The sequence below is a fragment of the Scophthalmus maximus genome, chromosome 11, assembly GCF_022379125.1.
Source record: "Scophthalmus maximus strain ysfricsl-2021 chromosome 11, ASM2237912v1, whole genome shotgun sequence".
Classification (NCBI taxonomy): Eukaryota; Metazoa; Chordata; class Actinopteri; order Pleuronectiformes; family Scophthalmidae; genus Scophthalmus; species Scophthalmus maximus.
In genome coordinates, this window is record NC_061525.1 from 18,176,789 (window position 1) to 18,189,828 (window position 13,040).

Genomic DNA, 13,040 nt, shown 5'->3' on the forward strand with positions numbered 1-13,040 from the left:
CTATCTGGCATATAATCTGAAACATCCTAACACCCGAGTGATGGATAAACCAGTTGCGGTAGCAGTAAATAACAGACATCTCTCTGCTGTGCGTGATATATTTGGGGATCGTCTGCCTCTTGTCATTTCAGGGCGTAGCTGTGCCGTTGAACTCTATCGACAGCCATTTCCTCCCTCGTCGGTCGCAGTGATACATGCCGTCCCTGATGACAGAATTGTCACTGATGTCCCTTCATCAGGCAGTGGTGACCTTAAAATGTCTCTGATGACAGAGTTGACTGTAACACCCGTTGTCATGCCCAGACATCTCAGTCAAACATTTTGACTGTGCCTTTCTTGCTCCTTTCATCTGTCTTTTTTCCCATCAGTCCTACGATCAAGTCACACATTCAAACATGTGGCCCATGAGTGAGGAGGAAACCCCTTCAGGCCTTTGTGGCCTGCCCTAGTGTTTGGCCTTTTTTTTTTATTCCTCTGAATCCTTTAATTTGAGGTTCATCTCATTTGGCTTGAATGTCTCAATAATTTCGTCAGGTGCTTCGATCAATCCAAATGAAAACAACAAGGATATGTTGTGCAGGGATTACTTTCTGAACTAACCCAAATGATATTGCACCACAATCAGCAATTGACTCTCCAATTCTTTACAAAGTGACTGCTAGGCCACTTACAAAAAACTATTCATATACTGTAAGATGTATCTAATCTGCTATCACCGTGGTTAATATTTGGACAACAAAAACAACTTGGTTATGGCCATGAGAAGATTGTGGGAATGGCTGAAAAAAAAAATGGATCCCCTCCATTGGGAAGGGATTTCCCCCGGCAGGAATCCTGACCGGTCCAATCACAACCGATTATGTGATAATGGGCGCTCTAGTCTGTTGACATTTTCGCATCGCTCAACGGACGTCACATGAATCGTTGCTATCCAAATGCGTCCAGTGGCATTTTGCTCTGAGTCAGTTGGTAATGGATTGCTCATTCTTCTATATTTAGAGATTCTTAAAACACTTGTATTTCTTAGATTTTTGTACATTTAGTTAAGTGCGTTATGTTACAGTACCTTAGTACCTTAGATACCCAGTTTGCGATCAATTACATTAATCTATCAATCTATATATCAGTTATTCTCAGTTTCAGTTGATTATACACTCATGAAAACATCATTATTATATTCCATTTCTGCCTATAAATCACACTTGACCTTTAATTATTCAATAATGGTGCCACAAAGGACTTGTAAATCAAACTTCATCCACTGGGAACCAAATTCCTCATGACTTGAAGGTTTCATAGAACACATTCTTTTTGTAACTCACTCCAAATATATATATATATGCATATTCTTTATTTTATTTTCGAACGTCTTTTGTTTCTTCTGTCTTGCCATTATGCTTGTCAAACCCAAAATAGATCAATGTCCAATTTTTCTGTTGCGTCACGCGAAGCGGAAAGTCTGACTGGTGATCCCATAACCTCGAGATCATAATCTCTGGGTTCCCGTTGCTTCATTGTGTCAAATATCAGCCGATCCGTGTCGTGCGAGTTGAATGAAGGGTTTGCAGTCGCCTGGCAGTCAGGCTGAAGGAGTGAATGATGGCTTTTCATACAGATGAATGGCAGCTTTACAGACCACTCACTATTCCCGCACACTCATCGCTAACCTCTCCTCTTCTGGTTGGACGGTTTATGGTTGATTCCAAGAATCTGGAGTTGGGGTGTTGAAGGGTTGGAGGTGGGTCATGCGGTGATGGTGTGACAGCTGAATGAAAGGAGAAAGAGAGAGAGAGAACATTTTAGCTTGTAAGCGTTCGGCTTAAGGGCAAGTGCATCGGGTTGTCATTGGATGAAATAACGAGAATGAGCTGGTGGCGCTTAGAGATAGTGGAAACGATGCTTGTGAAGTGGAAAGACTCCATCTGAAGGTTCCTTAAGCTGCATTTGTAACAATGATTTGATCAGGTATCCGTTCATTCATGTAAGACATGATCTGGGACACATGCACTGTTACTGATTATACCACTGAAATACACGTTGAATATTAATAGAAAGGTCCACTGCTGACATAAAACAACACATCATATGATGAGAGCCTCCCCTGAGTTCCGTCATTTAACCCAATTCTTCCATCACGACATGTGCATTTGTAAATCTCCATAGGGTTTCCAAACTGGATTAAGGGAAAAAAGAGTTTTTAGAATTAATCCTAAATACCAGTGGATTATTTGTGTGTGAGGGGTCAGGAGATTCAATATGGTCAAAGTGAAACACAGTGCACAGGCCAACTTGAGGCCGCCCAAATACCTCATGTAAATCTCTGTAAACAGTTTCATAATGTGCACATTTTAGTTTACTGTCATCAGTTTTAGTTGCAACTTTGTGGACAAACTATCCTGTATGTGTACGACGGCTTGTTTCACAACGACACACACTCATCCAAGTTGCTCAGACTGTGAAGATAAACAGCACCTGTGTTAAGAGCAAGTACTCCAGTCGCCTTTTACCATTCCTTTATTGTCATGATGGGCTCACAGCGGCAGCATTTCGGGCTGTGTGTGTTACAATCAGAGACACTGTGGGGAGGATTCTCACTGCAATCAGCCCCCTCCTTGCAGATCGAGCTGCGAGAACTGGAAAATCGTGATGGTGTCTCCATGTTGCTCGTCGTGAGCGCCGGCACGGCTCGGCTTGTTGCGCACAGCGCGGGCTTGTGTTGCCCGCTGGAGGCGAGGCGGGGGAAGGCAACGCCGACGGAAGGAAAAGATGAAGCAGCTCCGAATGCCCCCCCCGCCCCCTCAGCTCGCTTCAGATAGTCGCGGCCACCCTCTCCGTCCCCAGCGGAGACACGAAGTATCGGTTCGGGCGAGGGGTGCCAACTCCACATTTCTGCCTGCCGAGAAAATCACCTACCGTACAATACGGAGATCGGGTATAATTGTGATTATTATTGCATCTCGACTAAATCTCAGAAGAGGATGGTCATAGAGGGAGGGAGAGAGGGAGGGAGAGAGGGAGGTCTTGCGTCCTGACTGTCATCCACAGGTCTGGGAGTCTCACCCGCCCCGCGCCGCGCGCTCCCTGACTCTCAATTTTTATATGTATTTCCCCCCTTGACGCGCGCCCCCATCCGCGAAAAGCCCGAGCGCTGCTCGCTCTCCTCCTCTCCCTCACTCCGTGTCCTCTCCTCCTCTCGACAGCATCCAGAACTATAGCGCAACCGTCCCCATCACTCTTTTTTCCTCCCCACCCCCCCACCTCTCTTTTTTTCAGAGATCGCTCTCCTCTGCGTCTCTGGCCCCCGCCGCCCTCCCCACCCCCGGCCACCCCGCTCCATCCATCCCAGCTCAGTCCCTCACTCATCTGACGCACGTCAGAGGAACGGACCCGAAGTAAGCAGAGAAAAATAAATTTTAAAAAACCAAAACCATAATCAGCTGAGCCAACCGCCGCCGATATGATCCAGAGGCTCCTGCTACTGCTGCACCGGACAGAGGCGCCGTCCTGAAGCCGGGAGGAGAGCACTCTCACCCGGCCACACTGCTGCTGAGGGCTCGCCCGGGAGGAGGCGGAGGAGGCAGCGGCGGAGGAGAAGCAGGAGCAGGAGCAGGAGCAGGAGGAGGAGGAGGAGAGGGGAGGAACTAAGGGGAAGCGGACAGGCACAAGTCGAGGACTTGCATTTTAAGCAAACTGCTTAGAGAAAAGAGAGAGAGGGAGAGAGAGAGAGAGAGGAGCCGTGAAAGAAGGGGAAGAGAGTCAGAGCCATTGGAGAGAGAGCGAGGGTGGGAGAGATTGCATTCCCATCACGTCTTCATTTCTGCCCTCTCCGAGAGAGAGAGAGAGAGAGAGAGAGAGAGAGAGAGATCTAACAAGATTCAAACTAGTGGTCCTTTCCTCCCGATGCTTTCCAATTGCAGAAGGAAACTAAGGTGAGTGGCTGTTTGTCTGTGTCATCTTATGGGGAATCTTACGCAGATGTGCGCATAAGTGTGCGTGCGTGCGTGTGCGCGTGCATGTCTGTGTTTATATGTTCATTGGTGTCTGCATATAGCCACGGACTTCCAAGAGGCACAACAAGCCCTCTTCGTGCACCAAGGACGACGGATGGTGGGGATCCAGAGTCTGACTGATCGAGTATAGTCGCTTGCCTTTTTTTTTTTTTTTGTTCCTGTTTCTTTCGCCGTTCACCGTCTTCTCCCCCTGCCGATGTCACGACGAGAGGCTGCTGCATTATGCTTGGCGTGTATTTCAGCAACCGCTCTGCCGTCTCCGCCGTGTCGGCAGCGAGGTTATTCTAAGGGTGAATTTCAGGAGGCGCATACTCGCAGGACTGAGGTTACGTCGGAGCTGGTTACCCACATCATCGTAACTTAGTTGAATAGGAATTGGGGAGTCGACTGCCCCCCCCCCCCCCCCCCCCCCCACGACGAGCAGCACTTTTAATTCATGTAGGATGAGAATCTCCCCCCCAGTTGTTTTTGTCTGTTTTTTTTTTAAAATCCGCGGCTCGTTCCCATGCGCACCTCTTCCCCTCTCTCCATCGCTCCCCCTCAGTTTACTCCTGATCCTCTCACTAACGGCTCAGTCCCCCCCCCCCCCACTTCTCGTCCTCTTCCTCGCAGCCCGGCATCGGACGGTGAGAGCAGCGCACCGGGCAGCGGCAGGACACACCGCGGGAGGAGATGTGAAGTCGGACGTCCCTCTGAACTAAGTACGTATACCAGCCGGTTCCATATACAACACGGGGAGACGCGATGTGATACGGCAACATATTATTTATGTGCATTGCTTTGAATGCTGTTATTACGTTCTATGACATGGCATCTGCGCTTTTTTTTTTTTGATCCCTAACGTGGGAGTGGAATCAATAAATCCTGGAGGATTATGCATGAAAGGGAATATGAAAACACAGATCTTTTTTTTTCTTCTTTTTTTCTTTTTACAGCGAGCGGATCGTGTTCGATGATCTTTTTTTTCTTCCTATTTCCTTGGTGCGTTTTCCTTTTTCCTTTTTTTGTGGGGGGGGGGCACAATATATTTCCATATTTTTTTCAGTTTTCTTTCTTCTTCGTCCTCTTTTTCCTGTCACTGGGCTTTTTGATTTCAGCGCCACGGACAGTGGCTGCGCTCCGACACACGGTCCCAGCGCGTAATCCCTGGATCTTCAGCACCCACAGTTTGAAGGGACAGCGCTTTACGCGCGCGCGTGTGTGTGTGTGTGTGTGTCCGCGCGCGCGCGCGTGGGAGAGAGAGAGAGAGAGAGAGAGAGAGAGAGAGAGAGAGAGAAATCACAGCCAAAAGAAAAGATATTCAGAGGCAAGGAACCGTGGAAACACTGGACATTTTTTCCCCAACTTTTTCTCATTCGTCCTTTCTTTTATAAACGGTATTACTTATTTTCTAGGACGAGTCAAACACTGCCTCACGACCGAGCTTCGCCCACTGCGTTTTTCCCACTCGCGCCGTTGTTCCTCCAATGTTCATAATGGCATCACCGACTGGGAAAGCCGACGTTTTTCATTGCTCGTAAATTTGGCGAATTACAAGTTAATCACGTTGAGCCAGTCGACAGCTTCCCCTGTTCGTTCGGGTTGATTTTGTGGGGGATTCAACCCACGGAAACGCCCGGGGCAAATAGCCCGAGCTCTGCCATATTCTGCACATCGTAACCATTGGAACTATTGGGCTATATTCCTTATCTTACCAATAAATTCAGACTGCGCATTTTCTGTCACCGCGGTGGTGCAGTTGAACTGATATTCACCTGTTTGTTTCATCAGAGCATAGAAGAGGAACACGTTGAGATTCAATTTTAACGGGATGGATGTTCCAGAAAGTCCCTCAGTCCTCATCTCCCCACTAATAGTCACCAATTTGACACCTCCTTCGTTCCTTTCTTAGACCATAGATGTCCCTGTACTCTAATTGCCACCGCGCATTTCTGGACTCTCATTTGCCGAAAGATGGGATTGAGGTCCCTGTGACGTGATAGATTCATCAGAGGGACTGTGTCTCCTCGCCAGTTACCTAACCCTCCTGCTGTCGCCTTCGTTTATTCATGGCGATAAGCATCTGTGGGGAGATTTATTGGGACATTACCAGCATATTTGCTGTATAATAAATGGCTCTCCCCCGCCTATGGAGCCTACAGTATGGGGACGGTGAATGTCTCGGTGTAGAGATTTGTTTCTGTTGCCGGGTGTCATATTACCCATCCAAGAGTCCTGAGCTTATGTTTTGTTTGAAATATAAAGCAACGTTGCAACCTCTAAAGCAGTTCCCAATGTCATTCTATTATTCATTTGTATTCATTTCAAAGCTGTCTTCCATTCAACTGAAACTAATGCATTGTTCCTCTCCTCTCCCTCTCTCCTCTCTATACCTGCCTCTCGTACCTCTACCTTCGCTCGCTGATGGTGTGTGTGTGTACCTGTGTGTGATCACTAACCCCCTTCCCTCCCGCCTTTACATCCTCTCCCTCGCTCTGTTCTCTGTTGCAGTGCTGTGAAGTGGCTCTCCCCCTGGAGCCGAGACTTCATCCCCTTGGTGTCAGCGAGGATGCTGTGGGTTACCTTGCTGAGCACCATAGCCTTAGGATGGACCACCCCGATCCCACTACTAGAGGACTCAGAGGAGATCGACGAGCCCTGCTTCGAGCCCTGCTACTGCGAAGTCAAAGAGGGCATCTTCCACGTCCACTGTGACAGCAAAGGATTTACAAATGTCAGCCAAATCTCGCAAATATGGAGTCGGCCCTTCAAGCTCAACCTGCAGAGAAACTCCATGAGGAAGCTTTACTTCAACAGCTTCCTGCATCTCAACAATGCCATATCCATTAATCTGGGTAATAACGCCTTGCAAGATATCCACGCTGGAGCATTCAATGGCTTAGGAATACTCAAACGGCTGTTCCTACATGAAAATAAGCTCGAAGTTTTCCGGAATGACACTTTTCTGGGATTGGAGAGTTTAGAGTATCTCCAGGCAGACTACAATGTTATCAAAAGGATTGAAAGTGGTGCATTCAGGCACCTTCACAAATTGAGAGTGCTCATACTAAATGACAATCTGATCCCGGTGCTCCCAAATTATCTTTTCCGGTCCGTCTCTCTCACACATCTGGACCTGAGAGGAAACAGACTAAAGACACTGCCGTATAAGGGCACACTGGAATATGTTGGAAGGAGCTTGATGGAAATTCAGCTGGAGGAAAACCCCTGGAACTGTGTGTGTGAGATTGTCCAGTTAAAGACATGGCTGGAGAGAATCCCATATACAGCATTGGTGGGGGAGATTACGTGTGAGTATCCATTCCACTTACATGGGAAAGACTTACGGGAAATCAAACGCAGTGAGCTCTGTCCACTGCTCTCCGATGCAGAGATTGAGGCCAAGCTGGGAATTCCCCGGGTCCCATTTAGCAATGAGAACACATGGCCTACTAAACCTTCCTCCATGCTCTCATCCTTTCACAACACAGCGTCTTCTGTGGAATACAAGGAAAGAGTTGTCAAGCCAACCAAACGACCTCGGCCCACAAAGAACCCGCCAACCCCTCACAGCATCTACCCAGGCATCAACCAACCCCCTGTTGCTGGCTACCAAACAAGGCCTCCCATCCCTATAATTTGTCCAGCTGGATGTATCTGCAACCTCCACATCAATGACCTGGGGCTAACAGTGAACTGTAAAGAGAAAGGCTTTCACAACATCTCTGAGCTCTTGCCTCGGCCCCTCAATGCCAAGAAATTGTATCTCAGTGGAAACCTAATACAGAAAATCTACCGTTCTGATTTCTGGAATTTCTCAAGTTTGGATTTACTGCATTTAGGGAATAATCGTATATCCTATGTCCAAGAGGGCGCCTTTATTAACCTGCCAAACTTAAAAAGTCTATATCTGAATGGGAACGACATAGAGAGGCTCACTCCTGGGATGTTTCGGGGGCTTCAGATGTTGAGTTATCTTTACTTTGAGTATAATGTCATACGTGAAATACAACCTAACTCCTTCTCTCTAATACCAAATCTCCAGTTGGCTTTCCTCAATGACAATCTGTTACGCTCCCTCCCCACTGACGCCTTCGCCGGCACCAACCTCGCACGCCTCAACCTCCGGAACAACTACTTCCTTTCCCTGCCTGTGCGTGGCGTTCTGGAGCATCTGACCTCCATTGTTCAGATTGATCTCCATCAGAACCCATGGGACTGCTCCTGTGATATCATCCCCCTCAAACAGTGGATGGAAAAGCTCTCCTCTGTCATTGTGGTTGGAGATGTCCTTTGCAAGACACCCGAGTTTGCTTTTGGCAAGGACCTGCGTTCACTGGAGGTCGAGGTCATCTGTCCCGAGCTCAAGTATTCTTCCGGTCCTTCCCCAGCCCTGCCTGGTGGGGATGACCTCACCACAGGCAGCTCCGAAATGGAGGAGGCAGATGGAAGAGGAGCTGTTCCGCTGTCTGTTCTCATCCTCAGCCTTCTCATTCTCTTCATATCAGCTGTGTTTGTGGCTGCGGGGCTTTTTGCTTTTGTTCTGCGTCGCAGGAAGAAGCTGCCCTTCCGTAAGCGCTCTGAGGTAGATCTGACAGGGATCCAGATGCAGTGCAGGATTTTTGAGGACCCACCAAGACAAAGCTGTGCTGGTAACACATGCACACCAGAGAAACCGACACCCAGTATGCACACACACGCTCACACTAGTCACACACATGCCCATGGCCACGTTTATGATTACATCCCCCACCCTGTGACTCAGATGTGTAACAACCCCATCTATAAGCCTAGGGAGGGGGAGATAGCAGAGGAAGACAGAGCGCAGTTTTCCGACAAGAAAGACAATGGCAACAGTAGCAACACAAACTACAGAACCTTGTTAGAGAAAGAGAGAGAGTGGACCCTTGCCGTCTCCAACTCGCAGCTCAACACCATCGTCACAGTCAACCACGCCACGGCTGACATGGCAGGATTTCATGAAAATGGAGGGCTCTGCCCGACAGTGATTGACAGTCAGAGGCCCACGCCGACAGTGGGCTTTGTAGACTGTTTGTATGGGACCGTACCAAAACTAAAGGACATGCATGTGGCGCATGCGCACCCACCAGGCATGCAGTACCCTGATTTGCAGCAGGATGCACGGCTGAAGGAGACATTGCTTTTCACGGCGGGGAAAGGCTGCTACCCCGACCCGTCCCAAAGCGATTACCTCGAGTTAAGGGCCAAACTTCAAACCAAGCCGGATTACCTCGAAGTCTTGGAAAAATCTTACCGGTTTTAACATCTCTAGCCCATGGAGAGAAAAAATAATGAAAAACAAAACATACAAACAAGTCAACACATTCACTTTGCCACCCAAATCACCCAAAACCAATACGGAAAAATAAACTTGAAAAAGCAGCATGATATAAAATTAAATATAATATTACAATTACAACAACATTTCCCCCCCAAATCACTTTGGAGGAGAGGCCATTCTCAGATATTTCAATGAAGTGCCTTTTTTTCAGAGTAGCCAGCAATGTCAACAGTCGTTATTTTTATAATATATAAATATCTCTATATGCCCGAGAGAGAGCAAAAGAGGAACAAGAGGGGCACCGGGGAATAAAACAAGCAAAACATCCTAAAATACATCTGTCACTTAAACCCCTTTTTATGGAGTTACCATGACGCGCAAGACACACGGGAGCTGGACGTCTCCCTGACTTGGGGGTTTTCCTTCTGCCTCTTTTACCCCTGACTAGGATGTACAAACACCCGGAAGCCGTGCACATGAAGTTTGCAGGAAATTATTGAAAGAGAGAAAAAAATATCAATACATATATTAAAGTGAACTGCAGTTTGCTGCATGCACTCGCCTCAGTTGGAGAAGCGAGGGGATTTATTCAGAACTATCATGTCACATTATGAACAGAGATACTGCAACACATTTACTGTTCAGTGTTCTATTTAATTTTTATATCTTATTAATATGTTATTACTATCAATGAGGACTACTGTCTATATCAGGGTGCTTCTCGTAAAAAGGACGCGCTGACGCACGGATGGTAAAACATTTGTGAATATTATTATAAGACAATGCTCAAGGTTTTCTGGATATTTCCATGCACTTTGTTAAGACCCTCCCCCCATTGCTTCTGGATTCCCCATTATCACCCACTAACGGCTTTGTAGGAGGCACTTTTAATGTTTTCTCTCTCACAAAGATTTGAAGAAAAATGTGCATATATTTATTCTGTACTTTCAGTGACGAATTTAATTGTAAAGGTAATGTTAAATCAATGTATAGTGAATATGCGTCTGGTATAGCCTTCTTAATAAAAACAAACTCTTCGATGAAATGATGAAAGGGTTGATGCCACGGGAACCTGTGTGTGGAGCGCTATTCACAGGGTGTGTATTTGGTTTCTTGTTAAAATGGCATGTTGAAGCTGTGGCCAACCGTCATGAAAAAATGCTAAGGAAGATGGGAGAATAGCTACCGAACCAATAGAATGCTGGACAGGAATGTAGTGGAGGGCAATAACATTTAAATGACTCATTATTTTCAGATTAGTAGCAAGTGAATAGTAGGGAAAGGAAAGAAAAAAGGATGAACAAAATGTTATTTTTTCTGGGATTATTTGTAGTTCTTCCTATGATCTTCACCTGCTGGATATCATAGTGTACAAATTTTTTTTTTTATCTGCCACTACATTGTTGATCCTAGTTGGATGCAATCCAAAGGTAAAGCAGTATAGAAAACGCAATGCCAGAACAAGCCAAATGAATGCTGCTGGTTTTGAAGTGGTTATGAGGAAAGAGGATATACCAAATCAGCGAGGCATGCTGCGATTTTCATTACCTAAACGGGTACCACTGATTCAATAAACAGTAATCGAGAGGACGAGGGAAAACGTGATTGGAGGTATAGCTCTTAGAATTTGCGCATCTAATTCCTGACTCCCTCCTAAAGTAGCAGTGTGGTTTCCTGGCACCGGGGGGCGATAAAAAGGCATTCAGATTCATTCGGCATTTAGCAGACTGGATGCAGTTACAATGTAATGCACAAATTGTTTATTCTTAGAGGTCATCAAGGTTCATATTCAGAATGAATTATTGTCAAGATATCTATATATAAAACCTACATGTGGCATAATAAGATCATTTCAATCATTTTGGTGCAATATCATTTGTTTCATGATTCCCCCCTTTATTTCAACCACTTATCTTAGAAATATAGCAAAATAAAGCAGGATATTCTAGCTGTTTCAACACAATTAAACTTTGTTTTTCAACTATCTCAAGAGAGCAGTGCATTTACATATTGGTATTTCTTATTTCTTGTTGAGGAATGTTGATTACTGCATTTCGTGCATTGAAATTCTTAGTGGTAAATTAATCTGTACTAGTCTCCTCCACAGTAACCCTCATTTGCCAGTTGTTTTTTTTGCAGTGGCAGTTTTCATATTTCTCATTTCCCTATCCAAGCCTGATTCTGTTTAGGGACCAAAAAAACAAGGTTGAAACACCTGTGGAGTAAACACGGCATTGCAATACTCATCATCATCATCATCATCATCATCATAGTGCCATTTCTTTTTCTCGATCCTAAGGTGAAGAAAAATATGATGTTGATGTCTTTAAATTTGGGAGTCATCTATTGAAAGGAGGGGGCCTTTTTTGCTTTGTTTTAAAATGGGCATGATGTGCAATTTGCTTTGACTTCAATAGTTTTACTAGGAGTGGTGATCATCATTTTGAATTTGGGTGTTATCGTTTCTCATATGTGCCAACTTATGCAGTGAGTGGAAGATATGTAGCAAACCACATACGTCCCTGTAAAATGGGAAGACCCTTAATCATCTCCAGTACAGATCATCAATGATCCAGTCTAGAAGTTTGGGATATGGAACGTTTTTTAAACTTGTGTTGTGTTTTTTTTTTGGGGGGGGGGGGCAATTATTGTTGCTCTAATGAATGGATTTCACTTCATATAAAGCCTCTGTAAGCACGGTAGCATTACGTCAAAGGCGCTTATGTTTTCTACTCGTTGGAAGTTTCAATATGCTGTATGTTCTGCTGCCCCACCATATTTGCCTGATCCTTTTTTTTCCTTCTTACTTACTTATCACTTCCACACACACACACACACACACACACACACACACACACACACACACACACACACACACACACACACACACATTCTCAGGCTTACACAGAGCCTTCCTTTCTCCAACCAAGAGGTTAGACTATGGTCAGCATTTTTTCAGTATGCACTCAGTTTGATTAAAAATAACATAATGCATTACTCTGTTAACCTCAAACCCTCATCATCACCCCCAACTCCCCAAATGAATAAATAAATAAAGTTTTGGGATCATTGATGATTTTGCTATAGTCCCATATCTTGGCAACCTCTTATACTCTATCTCCCCCCCCCCCCCCCCCGTCACCCACCCAACATAATATTTCACAAATGAGTGCTGGGCTTTGTCCCATTATATCATGCTGAGTGGTTTTATCCCAATAAATCCTCTTGTTATCCTGCACTAATATCTCCAAGTGATTTCATACTTTGGTGAAATGCTGGATAAAGGCAACTGAAGGTTTTGCTAAATGTTTCTCTTTCACATGAAATGTAAACACGCACCGCTTGTTTGAATATCATGTCTCCATTATGCCAGCGGTATTTGAATTCCGCCGTGGAGATAACCTTTTCTTCAGCACCTCTCTTGAGGTTTGCGCATTGGCAACACATCGGCGTGGTAAATGCGGCGTGCGTCGTTCTCTCTGTCCTTGGCTTTCTCCGTCTCTGTCCCTTCAAAAAAGTTTGTTTCTTTTCTCCCCCTGTCGTCTACTTGTGCTGTGTCCTCCTCTCCGCTGACTTTGCATCGTGACATATTGCTCTCCTCTATTCTTGCTCGGGGATTTGGCTGGTATTACATCTTCCCTTACACATAGGTCAGTGCTGCCTCCTAAGTCTTGATTATAACCATTTTAACAACTTCAAACACAATGTGTTGAAGGGCAAACCCTTGTAGATATTGATTGTCTTTTTGC

The 13,040-nt window shown here is 45.6% G+C and overlaps 1 protein-coding gene across 1 annotated transcript; it reads left to right on the forward strand.

Moving 5' to 3' along the window:
* Positions 1 to 3,175: 3,175 nt before the first annotated feature.
* slitrk3a (SLIT and NTRK-like family, member 3a) lies at positions 3,176 to 12,529 on the forward strand. The gene is made up of 3 exons (XM_035623677.2): positions 3,176 to 3,929; positions 4,623 to 4,711; positions 6,501 to 12,529. The coding sequence occupies exon 3, from the start codon at positions 6,559 to 6,561 to the stop codon at positions 9,271 to 9,273; it is 2,715 nt and encodes a 904-aa protein (XP_035479570.1). The 5' UTR covers positions 3,176 to 3,929; positions 4,623 to 4,711; positions 6,501 to 6,558; the 3' UTR covers positions 9,274 to 12,529.
* The last annotated feature ends 511 nt before the right edge of the window (positions 12,530 to 13,040 follow it).